Source organism: Camelina sativa, chromosome 10 (genome assembly GCF_000633955.1).
Source record: "Camelina sativa cultivar DH55 chromosome 10, Cs, whole genome shotgun sequence".
In the NCBI taxonomy this organism is placed as follows: Eukaryota; Viridiplantae; Streptophyta; class Magnoliopsida; order Brassicales; family Brassicaceae; genus Camelina; species Camelina sativa.
Genome location: NC_025694.1, coordinates 13,918,436 through 13,943,789, shown reverse-complemented (window position 1 = coordinate 13,943,789; position 25,354 = coordinate 13,918,436). Strand labels below are relative to the sequence as shown.

The 25,354-nt window shown below is 36.2% G+C and overlaps 3 protein-coding genes across 7 annotated transcripts; 1 reads left to right on the top strand and 2 right to left on the bottom strand.

Annotated features, from left to right (window-relative positions):
• LOC104718874 (cytochrome P450 705A20-like) lies at positions 1,234 to 3,017 on the top strand. Its single transcript, XM_010436694.1, has 2 exons — positions 1,234 to 2,158; positions 2,243 to 3,017. Exons 1-2 carry the CDS (start codon positions 1,241 to 1,243, stop codon positions 2,876 to 2,878), a joined length of 1,554 nt encoding a protein of 517 aa, XP_010434996.1. The 5' UTR covers positions 1,234 to 1,240; the 3' UTR covers positions 2,879 to 3,017.
• On the bottom strand, positions 4,879 to 9,305 carry LOC104718873 (baruol synthase). 5 transcript variants are annotated; one of them, XM_019230884.1, is made up of 14 exons: positions 9,102 to 9,305; positions 8,823 to 9,008; positions 8,639 to 8,728; positions 8,349 to 8,549; positions 8,109 to 8,193; positions 7,841 to 8,007; positions 7,200 to 7,397; positions 7,011 to 7,124; positions 6,645 to 6,899; positions 6,460 to 6,558; positions 5,930 to 5,979; positions 5,802 to 5,840; positions 5,190 to 5,676; positions 4,879 to 5,091 (listed from the first exon to the last, which is right to left on the bottom strand). In XM_019230884.1, the coding sequence occupies exons 1-14, from the start codon at positions 9,303 to 9,305 to the stop codon at positions 4,981 to 4,983; spliced, it is 2,286 nt and encodes a 761-aa protein (XP_019086429.1). In that variant the 3' UTR covers positions 4,879 to 4,980. The 5 variants fall into 5 exon arrangements, with proteins under 5 accessions (XP_019086429.1, XP_010434995.1, XP_019086430.1 ...); XM_010436693.1 differs by having other exon boundaries at positions 5,802 to 5,848; positions 5,923 to 5,979; positions 7,206 to 7,397; XM_019230885.1 differs by having other exon boundaries at positions 7,206 to 7,397.
• On the bottom strand, positions 16,564 to 19,759 carry LOC104720357 (pre-mRNA-processing-splicing factor 8A-like). Its single transcript, XM_019230727.1, has 3 exons — positions 18,047 to 19,759; positions 17,395 to 17,949; positions 16,564 to 17,247 (listed from the first exon to the last, which is right to left on the bottom strand). Exons 1-3 carry the CDS (start codon positions 19,757 to 19,759, stop codon positions 16,564 to 16,566), a joined length of 2,952 nt encoding a protein of 983 aa, XP_019086272.1.

Here is a 25,354-nt window from a genome sequence, read left to right as displayed (position 1 = left end):
AATTAATAGTATAGATTTCCTTCAATTATTGAATGAAATATTCCTTAGTTATACTAAGGACAATTTAATGTAAATCCCCTATAATTTAGCTATGGTATTATATCATTGGATTTTATAAATTTTAATTGGTCATTAGATCCCTATAAATCTCAGCTATTGGTATAATATTATTACTTGTTGTCATTTTTATTGGACTGGATTTTCTAAATTTTAAGATTTTTGTAAAAATACTATAACTACATATTTATATATAATGTTTAACTATATAGTTATCCAAATTAAAGTATATATTCATATCATTTTAATTGGTGATCATATGTTTTTTTGGGCAAATATAGTTATTGTTTTTAGTAAAATAATAAACATTGAACCAGTTTCAAATGATCTTCGAATCTTTCACCATTAGAACTTTATAAAATTATTAGAAAGGTAACATTATTTATATTTATGAAGAAATGATTTTAGATATATATATATATATATATATATATATATATATATATATATATATATTTTCACATCTCATAGTAAAGTTATATTATTATATTACAATACATAGTGAAATTAATTTAATTTTGAAAATATGTAGGGGATAATATTTATCTATTTTGAATAATATTTACCAATTTTAGAATTTATATGAGCAAAATATTTTGTATATAAATAAATTGAACATCAGTAGTAGCAGTTGACAATATATATATATATATATATATATATATATATATATAACAGTAACAATTTTATGTAATTTTATGGAATATTAAAAGTGAACAATAAATTGGGTACGGAGCTCTCTGGCGATGTATATGTGCATGTCGTAAGAGGTTATTATGTTGATTGAATTTTGTTTAAGTCTTGGAATTACCCTTTTATTGTTGAAGAGTTAACTGAGATAATTTATGTTGAAAGTGACTGAGATGATGGTAGATATAAATGTCGAAATAATAGATATGTTCTTATTTGGATTTATACTCTCAACGTCTATTTGGACATGAACAGTTCTTCATATCTGCTTGATAAGATCAAGTGAACACATCTTACTACTTGACTATTAGTATTCTCAAACTCCGAGCCAAACTATAATATTGATTTTATCACGAGCGTCCATTATGCCACGTTCTTCCAGACATGGCTTTTTCCTTTGTAATAAACAATGCATGGTTGGTCATCTTGATCCATTATATTAACGTACGGATTCTTCATCAAGTTTCATCAGCCTCTTAACTTTGGAGAAACAATGGCAGCAATCATCTTTGACTTCCAAAACTTCTGTATCTTCATCCTTGCATGCCTCTTCATACTCCTCTTTCATTCTCTCTTCTTCAAGAAACCAAAAGACTCACGAAGCTTTGTTTTGCCTCCGAGCCCTCCTTCTCTTCCAATCATCGGTCATCTTCACCTTCTCCTCTCTGCCCTAACTCACAAGTCTCTTCAGCAACTCTCCTCCAAGTATGGACCTCTCCTCCTCATCCGCATTTTCTATGTACCCATCATTATTGTCTCCTCTGCCCCAATGGCCAACGAAATCTTCAAGGTCCATGACGTGAACGTCTCCGCTCGCGGTATCATTGCGATTGATGAGTCTCTCATGTTTGGGGCTTCTGGCATCTTGAACGCTCCATACGGAGAGTACTGGAAGTTCATAAAGAAGCTCATGGCAACAAAGCTTTTCCGACCGCAAGTGCTGGAGCGGTCACGAGGTGTTCGTGTTGAAGAGCTACAGCGGTTTTACAGGAACATTCTTGATAAGGCGACAAAGAATGAGAGCGTTGACATTGGTAAGGAAGCGATGAAGCTCATGAACAACACCCTTTGTAAATTGATCATGGGAAGGAGTTTTTCAGAGGACGACGGTGAGTCAAAGAGAGTCAGGGGCTTGGTTGATGAAACGTATGCCCTGTCGGAGAAGATATTCTTGGCAGCTATATTGCGGAGACCGCTTGCGAAGCTTGGGATTTCACTATTCAAGAAGGAGATAATGGCTGTTTCCAACAAATTCGATGAGCTGCTAGAGAGGATGCTTCAGGAACACAAGGAGAAACATGAAGAGCAGTATCAAGAAGGTATGGATATGATGGACGTGTTGTTGGCAGCTTATGGAGACGAAAACGCAGAGTATAAGATCACATGGAATCATATCAAGGGATTTTTCGTGGTAGATGTTCCTATCATTTTGTCACTTTCATTTGATAATCTAAAAAACATTTAACTTATAATCTTTTGAGTCTTGTCAATGCAGGAGTTTTTCATTGGAGGTACTGATACCTCGGTGCAAACAACACAGTGGGCAATGGCCGAGATGATCAACAATGCTAAAGTTCTTGAGAGACTGAAAGAAGAAATCAGTTCCGTTGTAGGGGAAACAAGGTTGATCCAAGAAACTGATTTACCAAACCTTCCTTATTTGCAAGCAGTGGTTAAGGAAGTTCTAAGACTGCACCCACCATCTCCGGTCTTGATACGGAAGTTTCAAGAAAATTCTGTGGTCAATGGATTTTACATACCGGAGAAGACAACACTCATTATAAATATCTACGCTGTGATGAGAGAGTCTGCTTCTTGGGAAGATCCTGAAAGTTTTAAGCCAGAGAGGTTTCTAAGTTCTACAAGATCAGAGCAAGAGGACAAGAAAGATCAAGAACTTAAGTACCTTCCTTTTGGCAGCGGAAGGAGAGGATGTCCTGGAGCAAATCTTGGTTCTATATTTGTAGGAACCGCAATAGGAGTGATGGTGCAGTGCTTTGACTGGGAAATCAAAGAAGATAAAGTTAACATGGACGAGACTTTTCAAGGAATGACCCTAAAAATGGTTCATCCGCTTAAGTGCACTCCAGTTCTTAGAACCCAACCTTTTTCTTTTACTTCTAATCTCTAAATTTCTAGCTTTGATACTTAGGTTGGGAGCTTATAACAAGTATACTTTCTTCTGTTCTATATGTTTGCATTTGTTATCTTCTATATATGTTGTCTCTATATTCAGTATCTTTGCTCCAGAACGTTGAATTTTTCTTTCTTTGTATTTGTTATATCTGCAAATCTGATATTCATATGTAAGATCTCTAAGGCATCATCATTCTTCAATCTAAGCTTATCTAAGTTATTTGGATTTTCTTTTTGACAAAAAATCTTGCAAGTTATATTTCATTATTTCATCTCTAGTTCTTCAACCCATAACATCAAAATGCCAGCAAGCGTTGGTTTCATGTAAAAGAACTTTCCAGAATATGTATCGCTTTGCCTTTTATCCTTGATATCGGCTGTCTCTCAAAAAAACCTAAGTGACTAGAGAATCGGAGGAAATGTAGTTAGTCACTGGAGAAGCAAACTTGAATACTGTTATTTAACTACTTCCATAGGACCAACCTTCATGATCTAAACTTGTTTGCAAGAAAAAAGACAAAAAAAAAATAAATAAATAAAAAAAAAATTCTTTGGTTCACCCTAATTGTGAACTGTCTTATTCACCCTTCTTAATTAAAGAAACACATTCTTAATTAAAAAAATATTCTGTAAATCAATCAATTTTAAAATTTTTAGTTCTAATATTATTTTATAATTTTTAATTATAACATCTAAATCTTAACAATTTTTTGTAAACCCAAACCAACATATAATTTTGTTTAATTGTATGATTTAGACCTTAACCACTCTTTTAAAAATCAAACTGAAATACAATTTTCTTTAATTGTAAAATCTAAAACCTAAACTCTAACCACTTTTTTATAAACCAAACGGATACATAATTTGGTTTAACAACTCTTTTATAAACGCAGACCGACATATAATTTTGTTCAGTAGTAAAATCTAAACCTTAAACCCTAACCACTCTTTTATAAACCCAAACCGAAAAAGAATTTGGTTCAATTATAAAACTTAAACACCTAACCACTCTTTTGTAAATCCAAACCGACATATAATTTCGTTTGATTATAAAATCTAAACCCTAACCATTCTTTTATAAACTCAAACCGACATATAAATTTTTAATTCTAAAATTTAAACCTTAATCCTCTTTTATAAACTCAAACAGACATAATTTCCTTAATGAAATCTACAGAATTTGTTTTCTTAATTTGTTTTTTCTTTTTATTTTAATTTTGATTTATTTTTAAAAATATGATATGACATATAATATTGTTGTATTTTGATTGGTTGATTAAGAGAGGGTGAAATAAGAGAGATTTACTCCTAGGGTTAAACCCAAATTTTTTCCTAAATAACACAAAAGAGGTTTCAAGACGTGAAAACTCACATGTTCTATAAAACGCCGTAAGCCACTCAGAATACATCAATTTTGGATAAGACTTCGATATGTACTTCGCCTTAGTCGATCAAATGTGGTGACTTGCCGCTATATGGCTACCTTGACTACTACGGAAGAAGCAAAAAGACCTGTTAATATGTTGGCTTCCCCTTAGTAGCTTCATGCATAGGACAATCCCCGTGCCTTGATATATTTTATTGGACCTGATGTTCGAAATAATAGAATGTGTACAAACAATGGACTGGAGAGTCATGTTGACCAAGCTCGAGGGTTGTGTTGCCATGAAGAAGGGTACATATAGACTCATGGGCATGTTAGAGAATGTCGAGCAAGTTATGAGATTATAAATATTTTGTATTATGTGTATGAGCATGAAGCTATATGATTAATGTAAATTATTGTTTTGAGTAATTGGGTGATTAGATATTGTGACAGCATGTGAGTAGGAATGATTTACCTCACTAGGTAATTTTTTTTTCATGCTTTCTTTGTGATGCATGTTAGGAGTATATATGATTAGAGTAGTGATCATAAGACATAGAGATCATCGGAGGTTGTGGTGAAGAAACGATATTCTATAACACTGGTATTAGATTTAAATAAAGCCTCGATTTTATTCATACACGGTTGTGTTTAGTTACTCTTTCCCAATACTTTTTATCTGAATATATATTATGAAAACCAGCCTATTATTATTCTTGGGTCGAGCTGTTTCAGAGCCCTCGCAGAGCATGCGTGTAATGTGTGAGAGCCCAAAGAGTGAACATGTTCCTATAAGTTGGAAAATGGAGCATCACATTCATCTTGAACACTCCCATTATTTCCTGAAAAAATTTTAAAAACAAAGTTAAACGTTAAATTATTATATTTTTTATAGGTTTTATTTAGAGTGAATTGGAAAAAGAAATGGGATTGTATTCACCTGTTGTGGGAAATCGCCGTTATGCAATTGTGAATTGATCAACACTTTGGCAGCACGATGAACCGGCAAAGGATCTCTTTCCATTTGATTACCCATAATTAGAACCATAAGTGCTTGTCCTGTATTCACCACATTTGTCCTGTTTCCTGTCAAAGGAATATATTTCTTGCTTGGACAAGATATATAGCTCTCTCCCCAACCACCCTCGGGGTTTTGTGTGTCGAGAATGAAACGAACTGCTCTACGAATCGCCTCACAGTTATTGTAACACTTCCCTGCAGCCACAAGACCTCTTACCGCAAAGAAGGTTCCATAGATAAAACACACTCCCCAGTTTCCGTACCATGAACCATCCACCATTTGGAAGTCTTCAATGTACTTCACACCTTTTGTAATAAAACGTTTAACCTCTTCTTTTTTATACCCCGGAAACTGTTTAGTGAATTGAGCCAACGCAACAATTGCTGACCCCGTACATTCCACGTACCTAAAGATAGAGATGACATCCCACAATGTGATATATATATATATATATATATATATATATATATATATATTTTCAAACATACGTTATTAGATCAAAGAAAAAAAGGGTCGATGAATATATCGTACTCATGCTCAACGACCGCGTCTTCAATAAACTCCACTGGACTAAGCCACTGCATTTTATTGGAGTCATTTAAAAATGTAACTTCATTGAAAAAATTGGCCAAAAAATATATTTATACATTACCTCTAACCATGTTTTCCCGTCTGCTGGTTGCCATGCTGTTATACCTCCGTTATCACTCTATAAAAATAGTTTCGTACAAAACATCTTATATGAAACTTTACAAAAAAAATATAATGTTTGCTGTCAAAATAAAATATATTAATAGGCTGATGCATAATTACGTACTTACGTTGTTGGAGTGATGTGAATAATTTACACTAAAACTATTTAATTTGTTAAATTATTACCCATATCCATTATATCATTAATATTACATATATATATATATACTTTATCATTAATATTAAATATATATATACTTTATGTCATAATGAATACAAATTTAAGTTTAATTTTCATGATTAAATAATAATAAATTCATTAAGTAATTAGATAATACTTATAAATCAGGCATATATTAGAATTCCCTCATTCCCAGGTACATCGATTTTAAAGTTCACTAGTCAACTCTATCTATTATATACTAAAGTTATGCTCCACTAGTAATATATACTAACATTGGTAACATGACTATCATTGGTTTCTTAATCGGTATACCTGTAAATAGATAAGGAAATCAACTGCGTCGTAGAGTTTCTCCACATCCATTTTCTTGCCAATAAACTCTGACGGCATGTTCTCAAAGAAAAGACAGCACTAGACAATAATTTGACCAAAACATTGTTTAGGCAGGAGACTATTGACTAATCAATTAAAAAAGTCGGTGTATTAATTATTGTTACCTCTAAACTTTCAGCAGTACAGTCTGAAACTGGCCATCCTTGATCTTGGTCCGAAAACGTCCATCCACCTTTCGCCATGTGACGAAACATTTTCACGTAATCACCTGGAGGGTTCTCTGTAACTTGAGATTTCTTCAAGTAATCATATCCTTTAAGGAGCGTTGACCTAATCTCTTTATCAACATCATCATCATCGACATTGTCTATCAAGACATGTAATGACAAGGCTGTATCCCACAGTTGGCTACCAAAAGACTATATATATAGAAGAGTTGTACATATGTTAATGCAACGTTTTAGTGCTATACGTCCGATGTGAGTTTAGAGCTTATATATAATTCATAGTCAGAATCAAGAAGAACCAACCTGAATCTTAAGGCCATCCTCGCCAATCCAAATAAAATCAGGGACTCGAGCAAGATGTTTCTTAAAATAATCACTTGATGGGTCTTCTACCCAACATGCAAGCATATGAAAGGCCTATACAAGGAAATACAAAAATATGAAAAGAAAAAGAAAAAAAATATATGTTCTCTGCTTATCATCTTGCTCAACAATTACCTTCGGCACAGATCCACCTGTAATGTATCTGGTGGCTTCATCATGATAGTGAACGAGTTTCATAGTGGTTCGAAGAGCTCTTTGTCTTATGAGATTGTTAAAAGGCCATCGGTTTAAGATATTCTCTGAGAATATGTGAACACTTTTCCAAAACAAATCTTGTAGAAATGACTGTGGATAGTAAAGATCTTCCTGCATGATAAAATCTCTTTGCTTTAATACATTTTTTTATTTATAAAAACATACTTACTTCAAAATAAATTATCTATATATATTTATATTTTTTATATAAGGTTTTTACCAAAAAAATATACATATATAANTTTTTTTTTTTTTTTTTGAAGACAATTTATATTGATTAAATGAATGGATGTGCATACCACATGATATTTAAAGAAAATAGTATATCCATTTTAAGTCATATACTTCAACTGTTTATATTTTCACATAAATAAACTTATCTCATTCATAAGTTCACCAAATATATATATATATATATATATATATATTATTTTTTTGACAGCAGCCATATAATATTGTGTTTTGAGTATAATGTATCATAAGTAACCATGTAATTAATTATATCAATCCTGATACATCTTTGATCTTCTGATGCATTATATAACTTAATTTACCTTCGCACATCGGTTCCGTGCTTGCCTCCAATTGATTTTTGCGTAAGGCTCCGGATAAAGCTCTTCTCGGAGCTGGAGAATCAGAGGGGTTGGGGTAGCGACAAAATTTTTACCATACAAGTATGACAGCCCCATGAATATATCCCGTAAGTAAATCCATAAAGTCCCTGTCATTTATGTATATTTTTAAATAGATATAAGAAAATTAAGCTAAAATCCTAAAACCAAGCCCACAGTATTAATTATAAGCAGTCCATAATATTCAAACCTCCATTAACAGGAAAAGAAGAAGGAAGACACCAGAACTCAGGAGGTATAGGTTTGCATCCAGACCAATCATACACGCCAAGAACCTGATCAAATTCCCAATGGAAAATGTATATATATATATATATATATATACAAATTAGCAATATATAATTGGATTAGCCCATATTTATATATCACTTTCAATGAAGAACACTCCTAGAATAATATATATATTAGAAATGGGAAAGTAGTCACATACGGAAAGCCAAGCTTTTCCGATCAAGGGCGTATAGGTAGCACCGCCATGGTTGAGGATCCACTTGAGAGCCCTTGCGAGAGCATTTTCTTGATCGTCATGACCGACTTCTACTCCCATGATTCGTAAACAAATATAGTTGATGACCGTGCAAAACATATTACTAGGGCTTTCTACGTGTAATCCCCACCCACCATCTTCGTTCTACGTACCAAATCAGTTTTGGTTTAAGTCTTTTTGTATTTGATAAATATATTTGTGTGTGCGCGCGCAAGATATTTAAGTAGCTGTACCTGATGGTTGTACAGGTAACGAAGTAACTCTATACGATGCTCGGGTGTGAAGATTTTCTCAAGATGTCCAGTGATGTACAAACACATCACCTATATATGCAACATGAATTTTTTTTTTTTTAAATCATTGTATAAAATCGATTATTTTGAACTAGCTGTTTAATATGATAAATGAGTAACTCACGAAAGGGGCATTGAAGAACATTGAGCCAGCGTTTTCAGCAGGCCAATGTCCATCATCAGCCTGCAAGGCCGTGAAATAGAGTAACCCTCTTCTTAATGCTGTCTTTGCATCTTCATACGTTATTTTCTCGGCATCCTCTACGATAACTCGGGGAATCTTCTGCTCAAACTTCTTCTCCCTAAGAAACTGTTAAGTACACAAATAAAATAATAAATCATTTTTTTTTTTTTTTTGAGATAGAGACCAAATTGTAATGTGTTTATACACTGAAATTTTCACCTGCATCCTCCATAGGAGATCGCCACTAGCTTTGAAACGTGACTTGTTGTTGGAGAAATTCAGACGAGCTTCCTCGACCTCGGCAAGTTCCTCCGGAGAGCCTGCGTTGGCATCAAACTCCCAAATCTGCCTTCCAACATAGTTGTTGGTGGTGAACAAGTGAGTATCATCTCTAGCCTTAGCACCAATTCTTAGTCTCCACATGTTGTATCAATGCTCCGAGTTTATTCAGAATGAAAGAACACGTATGTCATTATAAATAAGAATCTGACGACGTTGCATGTTGGAAATAAACTATTGTATCTATAGTTTTCCAGTAACAATTTTTGATAACGCCTCATATTTTATCCTTATACAATATTTTTTATAAAACATCTCTCCAAACCGAAACACTCCAACTAGAACCTATCGTCCACCTAGCCCCTTGTTCCTCTAATCCTTTAGTGCAGAAAATACTCATCCATGTAAACGAGGGAGAATACAGTTTTTTGGCCATTAAAGGATCTTTATTCTGAAAATATCGACCTCGCATCACTCGAGCCATTATAGATGTTGGGTACTGAATTAACCGCCAATATTGTTTAGCGAGCATTGCATCATTAAATTGCTCTAGAGCACGGAAATCCAAACCTCCATCAAATTTATCGTTACATACTTTATCCCAAGCTATCCGGAAAACAGCTAAAATCAACCCCAACTATTTGTCAAACGCTTTTTTATACCTAAACTTTAACATCCTGAAAATAACAACCTGAAATGTATAAAAATTCAAATTTCCTACCTAAACTATAGAAAATATTATCAATTTCAACCTTTGTTCGAACAGTGTTAAATCAAAGTTTAATGATGTTGAGTCAGACGGTCTGTGACTTCAATGTAGCACTGAGACATACAAAAACTACGTCGTTTTGGTCATTTTTAGGTATTTTATAGCAAGAAATGACCAAAAATGAAGTCTCACAACACACCCGAAAACAGACTCCAATACTCTATTTTTTGTCAAACTCTTTGTTTCTTGTCACAACACACCTAAAAATGACCAAAACAACTTAGTTTTGGTCATTCCCAGTGCCATGTGGATGCCACAGATCGTTTGACAACATTTTATATAGTTTAGGTAGCAAATTTGAATTTTAATACAGTTCAGGTTGTTATTTGCAGGGTGTTGAAGTTTAGGTATAAAAAACGTTTGGCAAATAGTTGGGGTTGATTTTGACCATTCCCCCCCCCCAAGCTACCCAATATAAACTTTGTGCCTTACCATTAGACCGCCATTAGAGTTTTGATATGACACTCGTTAGTTTAGACGTCAACTCCTAGGGATACTTAAAACATGACAAACCATTCGATAAATACTTAGTCGGGAGAGCCAACACAATTTAATCGGGGATACTTAGTCGGGAGAGCCAACACAATTTAATTAAGACTTCCCTACCACCTTTCGATAAATACTTTGCAGACAAACAATGCACTCGATCATCATGATCATTAACATAACTAAATAGCTTAGTTCTCGAACCCTCAAGGCTTTTAGAGATACCCAAATAAGAACCCATATTGCCTTCTTTAGATATACCATTGACAGATTTTAGCTAAGCTCTGACATCAGACGAGACTTTTTTGCCAAACATAATGGAAGACTTCTCCAGAGTAACCTCTTGCCCTGAAGCTTTCCTATAATTTTCTATAATTTCTATAAGTTTTCTACATTCATCCTCTTCTGTTTACAAAAGAACAGACTATCATCGGTGAACAGCAAATGCGCAACAATAGAACAGTCCATAGCAAACATGATACCTGTAAGTTTATTCTCCCTTTCGGCGTTTTTAATTTTCGTAAACAAAACCTTCGTGCAAATAATGACCTAAAACTTAAATAACTAAAATGAATAAAGCATTTTTTATCTAATACTGTCTATTTATTTCAGCATACTTAAGCAATTTTTAGCTCAAACAGAAGAAGCTCCGCTAGAAAAAAAAAGATAGTTTTTTATGTAATATTTTTTAGTTGTTATTATTGATGAAATGTAAACAAAAAATAAAGTAGTGCATTTATAATAAACATTTTACACACGTAATAATGCATAAAATATTTTTCTTAACACGCCTAAAAAGTCTAAAAATTAGATAAGTTAAGAACAAAGAGAGTTTATAATTTAAAATTTGAGGATAAACTTGAGTTGAGTTCTACAGAGCTTTTAATTTGATATAGTATTACGACGATACTGAACTTTCCTCGGACCAGATCCAGATAACTTACATGATCCAACACCAAATAATCTAATATATGACAGATTAATTCAATTCAAAGTCCTTAATTTCGATTTCCGTGTCGGAGCTAGAAATGTAATTCTATAGTCTAGTACGTAGTCAATAAATGTAATAAAAAGGGCTTTGATTCTCCAAATAGGAAAGAAATAAAATAGATTCATTGGAAGACTCTGAACTACACACTAGAGTCGCTGTACAAACGTAACATAGATCCAATGGCAAGTAGAAATATACATATCAATGACTCTAACGTGAACTGATCAATCTGCCAAAAATGGCAAGTGGGAATATATACATATATAGAACGAATAACGTAAAAATGTTAAAAGTCGTCTGCCATAAATGGCGAGTACATCTTCACTGATATGTTAAAAATAGATGAATCACGCATTGCATGAAAGCAAAACTAATCATTCCATACATTATAAAAGTATGTAGGGGTTATTAGTTCCATGATTTTAATAGATTTGGAAATCTAAACAAAAATAATGTTTTATTCAATCATTGAATTTAAAAAACTTATGTTTAAATCATTGAATATATGATTTATAAATATTTGTTAAAATCTCATGTTATTAGTTTAATGATTTTTGTTTTTGTATTTCAAAACTCACTTTATGTTTTAAATGGATTTAAAAGTGAAAAAACAGAATGATTTAAATCCAAGTAAAAAACATGTTATTTCTAAATCTATGTGTTTTGATTTTTATAATTTTTATAGATTTTGAAATTTCTCCTATTAATATTAAATTGTATTTTTTAGTATTACAATTATCTATTTTTTAGCCTTTAGAAAAACATTTCATTCAAACTTAAAGAGTGTTATCATTCTATCAATTCTGCTATTTCATAATTTAATTTGTTATTCCACTATTTAGCTTCATAGTTTATTTTAGTATTTCGTAGATGAATGAAATTTTCTATATAAACAAGTTATAGATTTAAAACGGATGTTGATAGATTCAAAAATCACTTCTTGATTTTCTTTTTCTATCATGTTATGCATAATATTCAGACTTTTTGGTCTACATTAGAATTAAAACACTACAAGAAAATGAGTCCATTGTCATGTAATATTTCGTCACAATAATTTTTTTTTCGTCACGATAAAAATATTGTTACGAATCTGTGACGATTGGTGAATGGTTAGAATGATCACATGTAATTATAAATGCATGTTATTGATCAGACTTTCGGTAAACATTACGTTTCTGTCAGATGTCGCATGCAATTCAGTTCTAAAGTCCATTAGTCAACATTTTTACAAATGACGACGAAGACACCGTCTATAAAGTATAAACAGAGTGATTTATTAAGATAAGTGGCACTTGAAGAATTGAAATATATGACTAAATTGGCGAAATTTTTAATTGATAAACAATAATGAAATCAAATTAAGCTTAAGTCCTCGAGGACCCTTAGTATATACGGTACATCAATTTTGAATATATAGTTCTATATGCTGCCAACATATAATTATATAAGTAAATATATACACAAGGTCAAACGTATGTCGTATTATAACATCAGCGTTAGATAATGATAAGCAAGAACTATAAATGACACGAGATTCTGAAGCTAGTTCACGTGACATATGCTAGAACATTAGAAAGAGTTTTATATATCCAATGGGTTTAGGTTTGCAACTTAAAATCGTACATATGTGCAAATAGAAAATATGGAGAAAGCGCCATTTCATGGATACTTTGCCTCAGTTACTCCACAAGTCACAACCATCTCTTAGTTAAAACTTTCACTTGAATTTAAACCTTGTTTCTTCGACTAATGAATCATGAATTACCAACAAAACTCTCAAACTCATACGATATAAAGAAACCCATATGTTAGGTTTCGTTGAGGTTCTGTTTCAACTACAGCATAGTCATAAAAACTCATAATCAGATGTTAGGTTAATAGAATATTATCTTTTCTTTTTGTCTTTGTTTCTATTTTTCATGACTTTACTTTTATCCTTTTTCCACTTCCTTTTTTTTTAACACTCATACCCATAATTCTAAGTTGGATTAACTAAACTGTAATCAAAGCAATTTGAATAGTATTTCTGAAATATATTTAGTATTATCAATTTGTTATGCTTAAACCATCAAAAGTAGGGATGAGTGGTCTGACAAACCAATCTGATCCGGTCGAGCCATTTAAAAACTAGATATGCAGGCTGGTCAGATAGACTATATCAAAATTGTCTCATTACAATCTATATCTCATATACCTATCACAGTTCACAAACATACATACGCCAAAAGCAATTAACACACATTTCCGAATTTTTGATATCTAACTTCTGAAGGCTCTGTGTCCATATACTATTACAAGTCTCTAAAGCAAATAGAAGAAGGAGCGGATAGTAGAGAAATAATTAAATAAACAAAGAGGCAGCACAATTCACAAATACTCTCATGCGACGTTGCCAAAAGACGAAGTAAACAAACATACAAAGAACCGGGGTGAACAAACCATTCCAATAAAAAAAAAAACAGAAAACATCACATTGTATATCGGTGCATCGTACACACTCCAAGTGATAATCGCCTGCCAAGAAGACAATCAGATTCGGGATTATATATATCCACAGACACACAAGAGATATATTTCACAACTTACTACAGTTCAGACAATTCATAACCAAGATTTAGAAAGTGAACAATACACTACATAGCATGTGAAAGATCTAAGCTTGAGACAAATGGGACTGGTTACCTCTTCTCTTCAGACCAACATTTCCTGAAAACGAATAAAACAATAGATCCCGTTCTTAGTTTCGAATTTCTAAGGTCTCTTAGTACATATGATTCTTGTACGTTCTCTATAAGGCAATAAGACAAAAGCAGGAAGGAAGAAAGCACAACAAAAGGAAGTAAAAGAGGAAATTTCAAACTCAGTAGAACTCCTAGAGCTAAGCAGAGCATATCAGTCAACCATTTAGGCAATGTCACCTGAAAATGCTAATTATTGTAAAGCAGAAGCCACTTTAGTCTAAAAGTAACAATAGAAACTAAATAAACTTACAAAGATCTAAATACTTCCACTATGAGAAATGAGAAATCCACACAGGGGAACAGAAAAAAGGAAAGGCTAAGGAAACAAGTGAAGAAATCAGCTTCAATCATACAAATAGATTACATCAAACCTCAGTAGAGCATCAAGTCGCAGGTCAATTGCAAGTGCATGTCCAAGTAAGATCCTATGCCTGCAAGAAAAGACAGCCACAAGAAACTGTTTCAAATGAACATTTACCAAGCTCCAGATCGTGATAATATCTCATAGAGGTGAAAGCATATAATATATACACATACACACCACAGATACATTCAAGACATATTACGGTTTGGTACTCCATGACATTAAGATGAAGAAAGCGAAGATAATGCTCTACATTACATCAAAAGGCTCATGGTAAAACAAAAGTAAAACAAAACACAATTTTCAATTTTTAATTTTTAAAGGCTCATGGTACATACGATGCTTATAAGACACTTGTACGAAAGGTATAAAGCAAAAACAAAAAGGCAGTAAAGAGTTAAAATGTCAAGCAAAACAGTCCTCACGATCTCTCTCGCTGAAGTCACCATCCTCCTCCATATTGCTGAACTCCAGATAATGAGTGGGTCGATGCTCATTGTCATAGTACTCCTTGGGATTACCGAGTTTCACACTATATTTCATGCTCAGTGTGTGCTTCACTCCCATAAAGTTATAGTTCCATGGTCCATTATCAGGAACCATGTAAAACCCAAGGAAACGGTCACTCAGTAGCATTTGAACCTTGTCATAGTGTGTCGGAAGATAACCTTGGGTATTGTTGCCACTGTCCTTGTTGAGACGTCCCCATTCATATCCAGTTTGTGTCAGCTTATATGAAGTCAAAGAACATGAGCCTGGAGTGAAGCTGCAAGTCAAGATAATACATGTTTCTCTGTCCCATTGCTTATTGTTCTCCAGAAAACGGGCATGTGAGGTAACATCTTGTGGTGACAACTGAGGAAGCTCATTAGGTTGTGTGTGCATCCAGCCCAAAGGCTCAAGATCCTTTAAGAAATCATGCTCAGAAAGAGATGACGGCAAGTGAACTTGCAGGTGAGATCCCTGCTGTGGCACCATCACAACACAACGAACTTCCTTGACCTGAGGATTATCAAGGGGACTTATACCATACATATACCCAGCAATCTGAGTACGAAGATCTGCTATGCATATGAACTTCTTCAAGATGTTCTTCGGCATTATGTACGTGTATCCTGTGTCATTTACATCATATGAGTTCACATAAATGTGACTGACCCTAAGGTGGAGGTTAGTAGCTGAGATTGCACGGACTCGCCAATCTGTTTTAGAAACAAATGTAGATTGCTCGTAGGGACTAATGGTGGTGACTATGAGTGCGTCACCATGAACATTAGTGGTCCTTGTTGTGACTGCACAAAGTTGTCTCACTTCTTTCGCCTGTTTATCAATCACAGCTATTTGTTGCCTTTGTTGAGACGGTGGAGTTATCTCAGCTCCAAGTATAATATCTCTTATCTCTGACTGTGTCAAAGCCGATATATTCACATTATTCTTCTTGGCATAGTCAAAATGGATGAGATCTTTAAGAACAACCTCCACCTTTATCCATTGGTCCTTAGTGAAAGAAGGCCAGATATGATGTGTCTCAGTAACAACAGACTTGTCGGGCTACAATAACATCTTAGCTTTCTCATTGTTGACATGAAGAGCACGCAGGATAAGAATGAGTCTTGAGAAGGCAGTGTACGAAGATACACTCGTCAACCAATCATCATAGATATTGAAAAGGAGCATCTTTGACTCAGTGGCTTTCAAAATCTGATCACCAAATTTCTCAATCTTCAGGCAAGCCTGAAATGGAAGCTGCAGTTCGCTTCCCTTGATAACAATGTTGGGGAAATCCTTCATGGTGGTCTGAGTGTGTTCCAACATTCCTTTACGAGTCGCAATAAGTTGTTTTGGTTGTTCTTCAATGGGGAAAGACCGCACAAGTGCAGCAACCTCTTCAGCAGTTTTCCATTTCGCAAGCTGACCAAGACGCTTCTGACCCGCCCAAACGCTTGTATGCATAACCTTCAGGTACAACTGCCTAGTTCTTGGATTGAAAATAAAAGCTGCACCATTGATTGGCTTTGTTGTCAGATTTCCTTCAAACGTCTTATGCATTGTCACACGATAAACGTTCGTATCTGATTGCTGAATATTTCGCCATAGTTTTGAGATGACAAATTTGGCTCCGTAGGCTCAGATGAGTATAACTGCAAACCTTTCCTTATCCTTTCTCTCAACACATATAACGTCAGATTTGACTTCATAATCTTATTCATTGCTTTAGTAACCAGAGATTTTGAATCAGGGAACCAATTACCAAAAGCAGAATACACATTGTATGCCAAATCGATCCCAATCACCACACCTGTTGGAGCTGGATAGATAGACATGTTATCCGTTGTATAATCCATGAATTTGGCCTTAGTGTATCGTTCAATATCATGAGAGTCATAATCTCCCCATCGAAGTTGTACATCTATCCAATACTTCTTACTAGCGTTCTGATCAAACATATCATTCGAGTCAGTCACCAAACTTGGCTTCGACATTGGCCATTTGCAGGCACCAAACAGAAGAATATCAGCACAAGAGCTATTCATTTTGTAACTCTTCCTTGGATGAATTGTCTCTTTCTGCACGCTTTCTATCCCCAAACTATCTATATGTTGGTCCAATACTTGGCAAAGATCCATAACAATGCTCTCGTGGATCATTTGCCACATATAGGCACGGAAAATCTGAATCAAAGATATCTTAAGGGTAGGAATCTTTTCATGCATGAAAATTCCAGTTAGATCCAACTGCACTTGAAAACCGACATAAACATTTCCTCGATTGATTGTTGGCGACCACCAGAGCGTGAATCTTCTATTAGGAATCTGGTTCAGACCAGACCTTTGTACATTTGTTAGCTTCTTATATTTCATTTATTCCTCAAACCCAGATGCCTTCTCGCAGAAAAGACCCTCCCAAGTTGGGAAGTACGTTCCCTTAAACAAAGTGTGCTCAAGAATACTCTCAACACCTCCAAGAGCTTGGATTACATCAGTTCGATAATTGTTCAGGTTCCACAACTTCCCGTCATGCCTCTGATGAGTCCACCAGAAAGGATTTTGTCTCAAGACTTGGTACTGCTTGAAATCGGTTCTGACTCTCCAACCTTTATCATATGCTAATGTGTGTCTATCCTTCTGAAACAGAGTGTTTATACGCGGAATTCCCCTATCCCAAGACTCTTCCAGATCCTCAAGTGTAAGACGTCTATTTTGGGCCTGTGCTTCCTGCATCTTTAAAGCATACTCTGCCCACACCCGTTGTGAATCAATAAATTCACTTTCCCATGGCTGTATGTAACGGTAGAGATTGGGTATCTTCATATCCTCTTCTTGACTCATTCCACTCCTAAAATGGGTAACACCAACGTCTGTTTGCCTGCTATACCTTATGTCACTTTGTGGGATTAGAATATGACTCATAGATAGCATTCCAAGCCCACCGAGTTCCTTCGGAGTGTAAAAAGACAACAAGAGGAAATCGACTAGGCATCTTTGAGTTCAGCCCAATCTTAATCCTTGTTTGAATTTTACTTTCACTTTTAACCAACAGATCAATGAGCTCTGGCGTATGCAAAGTGGCTTCACGAAAATAAGTCATGAGACCTATCAGAGTTATGTTCCATTTATTGGCGATTTTGGTAAATGTGGATGACCCGAACGACATCAAAATTTGTCTCACACGATTCTCAAAAACCTTCATGTGTTCTTCATCAACCCGCAGAAAAGCAAATGCAGTCTTCTCTTTAGCCTGTTCATTCTGCAGATTCCATACACCGTCCCCTATGTTGCTGAAAGCTTCTTGGCTCATCCTGACTTTTGGAAGTATGCGGATTTCAAATCCACACAAGCTGAACAGCAGACTAGGATTGTTCTTGTTGTACACAGAGACAAAGCTATTCTCCCACTCAAAACTGGTAAGGCTCCGAGGAAGACGGTTCTTCATTTCCCAGAAGATACTTCTACCAAGATTGACATCATGTTTCATCAACCTCATCCTGGCATCTCTCGGCCAACACTTATTGTTGTTATACCCCACCATGTTCTCATTGTTGGGATCAGGATTCTCCCTAAGATAACGTTGAATAAAATCTCGAGCCTCTTCATGGCTAAATTTAAACATTCTGTGCACTTTGTCTATATACCGAGAATATAGTCTTATTAGATGTCGCGTTTCAACTTTTGTATCCCAATAGGTCATAAATTCGTTGGGCGTCTGTGGTGGCCCAACAATCTCACTCGCTCTAGTTAAACCAAGAAGCAAAAGATCCAGCACTAGTCCATAAAACTGTGTAACAAAGGATGAGAACTGAAGTCCCCTAATGAGACCATGCAAGTTAGTATGTCTCATATCCTTGTAAGACAGATCCACATTATTCTTGGCAGTCACATAGTCTGCAATACTGGGGTCAACAATCAAACGAAGAAGCTTGTTCAATAATGTGAAATAAACCTTCTCAAACAACTTTTCAAACTTTTTCTGGAGCATCACCACACATTGCCCATCGGATGTGTCCCATATACCTTGCAAATTATTTATACCCTGACACCACTTGTAAACCAGAAGCGGTGGTGGCTCTGAGTCTGCAGGCTTAATCCAGTTCGGAAACAAGTGTCGCTTGTCAGCCTCATACCACAGGTATTGATCAAGATAGGCATCCGTAATTTTCTCTAAAGGATCAGTTTCATAGACTTGAATCAAATTTCTGTAGAGATCCATAAACTCAATGCCCACTTCTTTGAACTGACGCTGCGTGAAAAGGTGACGCTTAATTCGTTCTAGAGTTTCATGAGGGTTGTCATATGCTTGTTCAATTAGACCAAGCTCTTCTCGCTGCTGCTGGTTCAACCTTTCACCTCCACATGATTCTTTGAGTCTCTCAAGGGCAAGGATGAGCAACTTCGTCTCGTGTTTGTACGACATAGGAGGAAATGCAATTGGTGAAAATTTCCTTGCTTCCAGCCATTCTACGGTAGTTCTATAAGTTGCCACAGCTTCGTCCGGAGTGACAGGACAACCGCCTTTCAGGTAATTATGTTGTCTTTCCTGTTCTGCCTTCAACCAAAGACGAGTCATCCTTCCAAGATTCTTTCTACAAACTGTCTTATCAACCGTTGCGCCTCTTCTAATACGCTCACGATTGTAGAGAGTAACATTTGTCCACCAATCAGCCTTATGCTTCACATATCGGAGGATCAAATTCTCAATTGGCACAGGCAGTCCAGGGACCTTCCATGGGATATTAGCTTTCGAACACATCCACGAAGGAAACACAACCACACTCTCCACATTGGAGCCCAAAATCCACACCCTGGTCCTTTACCCACAGGACCAGTATTAAAACAGTAGTAAATCAAGTGCTTTAAATCCTTACACATCCTAATTTGTCTCATCAGTCTGTACTTATAGCGATACATACCTGTTAACTGGCCAACATGGGAGAAAATATATTGCAGGCCATCAGCCAATTGGAAAGGCGTCAACATTCCCAAGCCGGAATTGGACATTTGCGTCAACCATAAGTTTAGTCAGCCTGAGAATCTCGCGACAGAGATGGAAAGCATTCCCAAAACGTGACTTCTTGCGCTCTTTAGTCGTCAAAGTCTTAACTGGCTTGAGGTTGAAGTTGTAATCTAGATGCAGGTAGTTTAAACCCTTCATGTGAATCAACAGATTCAACATATTATACCCTTGCCGACAAATTTGCAGACCTGCTTCAACCCAATCAAGTTCAGTGCTTTGGAAAAACTTTGTACCTGCGAGAGATCGGAACAAGTGCTTTTTCTTCTGAGCTTTAGGTGGTCTACGGTGCAACTCATTCATCACATAACATTTCAAAAGCTTCTGGTAACTAACCCGAACTTTGACCGGATGTGATGAAGGACAATGCTCCTTGAACCACTCCGACACCAGCGGTATATCTTCTGCCCGTCGTGTCTTCCCAGATCTCATATTGAAAGGTCTTGGTGCAAACAACAACGAAATCCCATCAGTTGTAGTGTCAGTGTAAAGCTGATTATATTGGAGCAAAGGCTCCACTCCGTTTGGTAACACAAAGTCATCCTCCTCCTCCTCATCATCATAAACCTTCTTGTCATGAAAAGTGTTACTTATGGGGTTAATTAACGGATCATAATAAAACGCAGGAAGATCAGGATCCTCTGAAATAACGAACATAACCATTGGAGTGTGATACGCACATAGTTTTACTTTCCTTGGTCTGTTATTGTACAAGTATGGAAAAGCAATTCTGCCTTCAGTTCGCAACCGGGATCGAGTGATAACCTTGTTGATGTCATTAAACTCGTTCCATTCCTCATCACCTTTCTCCATATCACGATATAAAGGTTCAAACTTAGGACCACCAGGTATACACATATTCAACGCTTTCACAGTACAGAAGGATGACATATCAAACAAGTAGAAATAGTTCCGATCAACCAAATCAGAAAGTAACTGACCTGCAAGCCTATGAAGCGTGGCCATAACCGGAATTGAGAGATTCCACCTCTTGTAACTCGGACCATTGATCATACTCGTCTTCAAAAGTGGCTTATGGTCATAAAACCAATTGCACACACAAGAATCATCTTCCTCACTAAGCTCCATCTGAATAGCTTGTAAAGGATCAACATCCATCAAATTATCAGCATAATCAAGAACAGGCTCCTCATCATCAAACGGCGGAAACCGCATCCTCTTAAAATGTCTACGGTCTCTCTTCTCCCTACGCATCATAATCCACATAGTACCCAATTGAGCCATGTAAATAGGTTCAACAACCAAAGGAATCTCATTAACAAATGTAATAGCTCCAGTAATGTGATACAAAACATTAACATCTCTAACCTGTTCCCAAGGCAATAGGCATGTTCTCCAAAAGCTTGAAAACTGCGTGAGGAACAAACTTAAGCGCTCCGAGATAAACTCGCTTATCATTACGATACTTTGTTAAGACTCAGATCAGCTTATTGGGCCTTTGTGGGATTCGTCCAAGGCTTATGGTTTAAATCCAGTCTCTTTGTATTTAAGTTACTTAGTTCTCTCTATAAACAATTATCGAAAAGGATCAACAAAGAACATTACCTTCTTCTTCTCTTCTCTGTTAGTCACGTTGCTAACATTTCTTGTTAAGCTTAACACTTTCTCTTCTCATCTAAACTCTAATTCTTCTATTTCTCATCTAATTACCTTATAGAACGAAACCCGGTTCTATCAATTGGTGCTTTCATTGAGAGCTTTTACAAACTTAAGGTTACTTGGAAAAAATGAATTTCAATCATAAGCATTACGTTCTTATACAATAAATGCTCGACCGTGTGGATCAGTTGATGTCAACAATCAAGTGCCCAGACATCCAGGGCTCAAAATTTGAACACAACACTTTGAAGAACACAGAAAACTCTCTCGGGAATTTCGTCGAACAGGTGGTGTGCGTCTCGACTGGTAAGGTTTCTTATGATTGTGGGGTTTCCAAGTTTCGGCGTGTAAAGGTCCCTGTCCAACGGAGTTACCACAAGGTTCGAAAAAGAATAATGAAGAAGGATCATCGTTCTAACTCTTTACAACTAGCATTCCGAGTTTGCTCGCCGCGACATCGGTTACATCTTGGTGATGATAAGTTTATCTCCATGGCAGTGAATATGGCAAATGAAAATCACAATGTAGGAACTCGGAGAGCTCGTTTCAAGCTACGTTTCAAACAATTTCAGAAAAGAAGGTCCAAGGAGAGATATCGAGTGGTGATAGCCTCATTAAGATCGAAGCATTACTCATGGGTGGTTGCAAAGAAAAAGGAGAAAAGCAACTCTCACACATTCTCGTTCCCTCCTCTGAATCGATTGTCTGTGAGTGATGATGGTGTGATATCTCACACCGATTCTATAGTCACAGTTGGCAAAGAATCCTTGGAGTCTCTTCTGGCCAAGGAAGTATGTGAGTTTAGTGGAGTTATAGCTAAACATGTTTCTGGAAACTGTTTAGAAGAGTGTTACAAGGGAGATAACAATCTAATGGTTACACAAAAGGGTAGTGGACTGAGTTTACTTAACAGTGCAGGAAAGTTTCTCACTACAGCGAAGGAAAGAAGTGATGGGATTGTTGTTGTGTGGAAGATCCATGGAGAAATTTTAGCTGAACAAGTTCTCAAGGACTGGTTAGCAATCTTAAACGATGGGGATGGAATGTTGATGAAGCAGCGGAGGTCTCATGAAAGAGGTTTACATGACATCATTGGTATGGTTAAGGAACTACAAGTGACGTCTCAGGATCGACAATGCCATCATGATGAAGTTCTGACTTCAGCAATTCAATCTGGTAAGGACAATACACTACATTACAACCTTGTACTTGCTAATTATATTTGGAAACCAGGTGGATTCATGTGTTTAGGAGTTCTGAGAGAGTGGTGCAAAGAATTTCAAAAGTATAGAATGGGTAATGTACTGAAGTTATTGGTCTGGTTTGGTGCTCACAATAGGAAGCAAAACTAGGATTCTATATCTTGGCGCACCATAGTTCTAAGAATCAGAAGTTTCTGATCACACATCATGGGTTACAGAGTAAGGAATGGTCATGGTTTAAAAAGAGCTATGAGAAAGGTTCTCTGCTGGAAATTCTCTTTGCTGAATTTGTCAGATGCAAGGCTTATGTTATGGAGCTGCTGGTTGTAGGTCTGAAAATGCGGGCAAGTCATGACTTGTTTCCAAACCATTGTTCTTTTGAAAGGCGATTTTCGATCTCTAAGATTTTTAGTACGGTTTATGTTATCACTTGGATGATAAATACAATGCAAGGATTAGAGAGTGAGCATATAAAGGAAATAATTATGACTGTGACAAGGGAACGACTTTCTGAAATTTCTCTGGCAAATCGAGTGTGGGAGCCTGGAGAGTTCATCTTACTAGTTAATCGAGTTCAATGGGAATGGCTCGAGAAAAATTACCACGCTGATCCAACTGTGAAGCTAATGCAAAGACAAGACATAAAAGGTTGGATTAGTCTTTATGATAATGATGAAGAGTTGAAGCAAAGTACTAGCAGAGTGAAGATGAGAAGAGAAAATGATGAAGATGAGTATAGAAGCAACGGAGGAATGACGGTTGATTTCTATCTTGAGGACAAGATAGTTTTAAAAGGAGTAAGTAATGGTATGAGTGTAAAAGGTGTTAATGACTCAAAACAGAAACATATGGTGAGTGGTGAATGTCAAGAGATGAAGCTAAGCACAAAATATACTAAGGAGGCTCCAAGTTTCAGTGATTTTAATGATCAAGACATGAGGGAGATGTTACTAGCGACAATTTTATCAATTCAAAAATTTGATAAAATAGTGGCTTATGGAGATGAGGTTGAGAAATATCAAGAACACAATGCTTACAAGGAGAAGAAGATTGAGCAGAATACTACAAGAATATGGCCCGAGATAAACATAGACGTGGCAACTATAGAATGGTCCAAGTTCATGATTGCTATGAATGGCGAGTTTACTGGAACCTTTTCAGGCCGTACTAAGCTGAAAATCTCCACCTATGATGTGTCTCACTCTACAAGGCCACCAGATCCTTTTGGTGGTGACATGTTGGTCCCAGCATATTCAAAGGCACCTAATGAAATTCAAGGCATGGAAAATCCAGTGGAGTATGCATTGTTTTTCCTTTTCACATCATGGTGGATCACAATTGGTGGACAGATTAGAGAGCACTCATACTTAGGCTCTGAGACAAGTGAAAGGCAAACTTTGCTGGTGGCTGCTATTTCCTCAAAAAGGCAAGACAAGGTTCCTAAGCGCTGCATGTTACCGGAGCCGTTTGTTACAAGGTTGGTTGCACCATCTAAAAACCAGTCCATGTTGAGAGTACAAGTTGCTGATGGAGGAATGAAGCAAAAGGAGTCAAGTGTGATCTTCACTAGCAAGACGGACGACACGGGTACAACCAAAACTGCCATTACTGAAGCTAAGTTGACAAATGTAGATGCTCCATCAAACAAGACTAAGATCACCTGTCATGAGATTGACTTCCTTCCACCTTGAGGACAAGTTGGTTCTTCGTGGCGGGAGTATTGTTAGGACTCGGATCAGATTATTGGGCCTTTGTGGGCCTCGTCCAAGGCTTATGGTTTAAGTCCAGTCTCTTTGTATTTAAGTTACTTAGTTCTCTCTATAAACAATTATCGAAAAGGATCAACAAAGAACATTACCTTCTTCTTCTCTTCTCTATTAGTCACGTTGTTAACATTTCTTGTTAAGTCACAGGCTTAACACTTTCTCTTCTCATCTAAACTCTAATTCTTCTATTTCTCATCTAATTTCTTGATAGAACCAAACCCGGTTCTATCATACTTCTTCGATGACATATCACCATGTTCTCTTGTAATCTTCCTGATATGCTCTGGTGCCATGTCTTCTTTCTGAGTCTCCACGAACCCTAGCCTTCTCTTTTCACAGTAACGCTTCGAATTTAGTTGATTCCAGAGTCTGCTCTTCTCCTTTAATCTCGCCTCTGATTCTTCAGGAGTAAGCTTCGATTGATGATGATGAGACGTAGACAACATCGTTGAGTCGTCTGTACCAGGTGGTGGAGCTATAGACATATCAACGTCCGTACACATAGCTTCGGAATTGTGAATTTCAAACACCGAACACGAACAGACGGAACCCTAAAATTTCAGAGCAAAATTAAATTTGTGTTATAAAACCCAAAATTAGACTACAATCGTCGAACACACTAAAACCAAAATCAATGCAAAATCGAGACCAGCAAATCTAAAACCAGATTTGAACAAAAGAATTGAACCTTGAATAATGGAGTCGGATGGCCAGATTCGAACAAACCCGAAACCATTTGACATTGC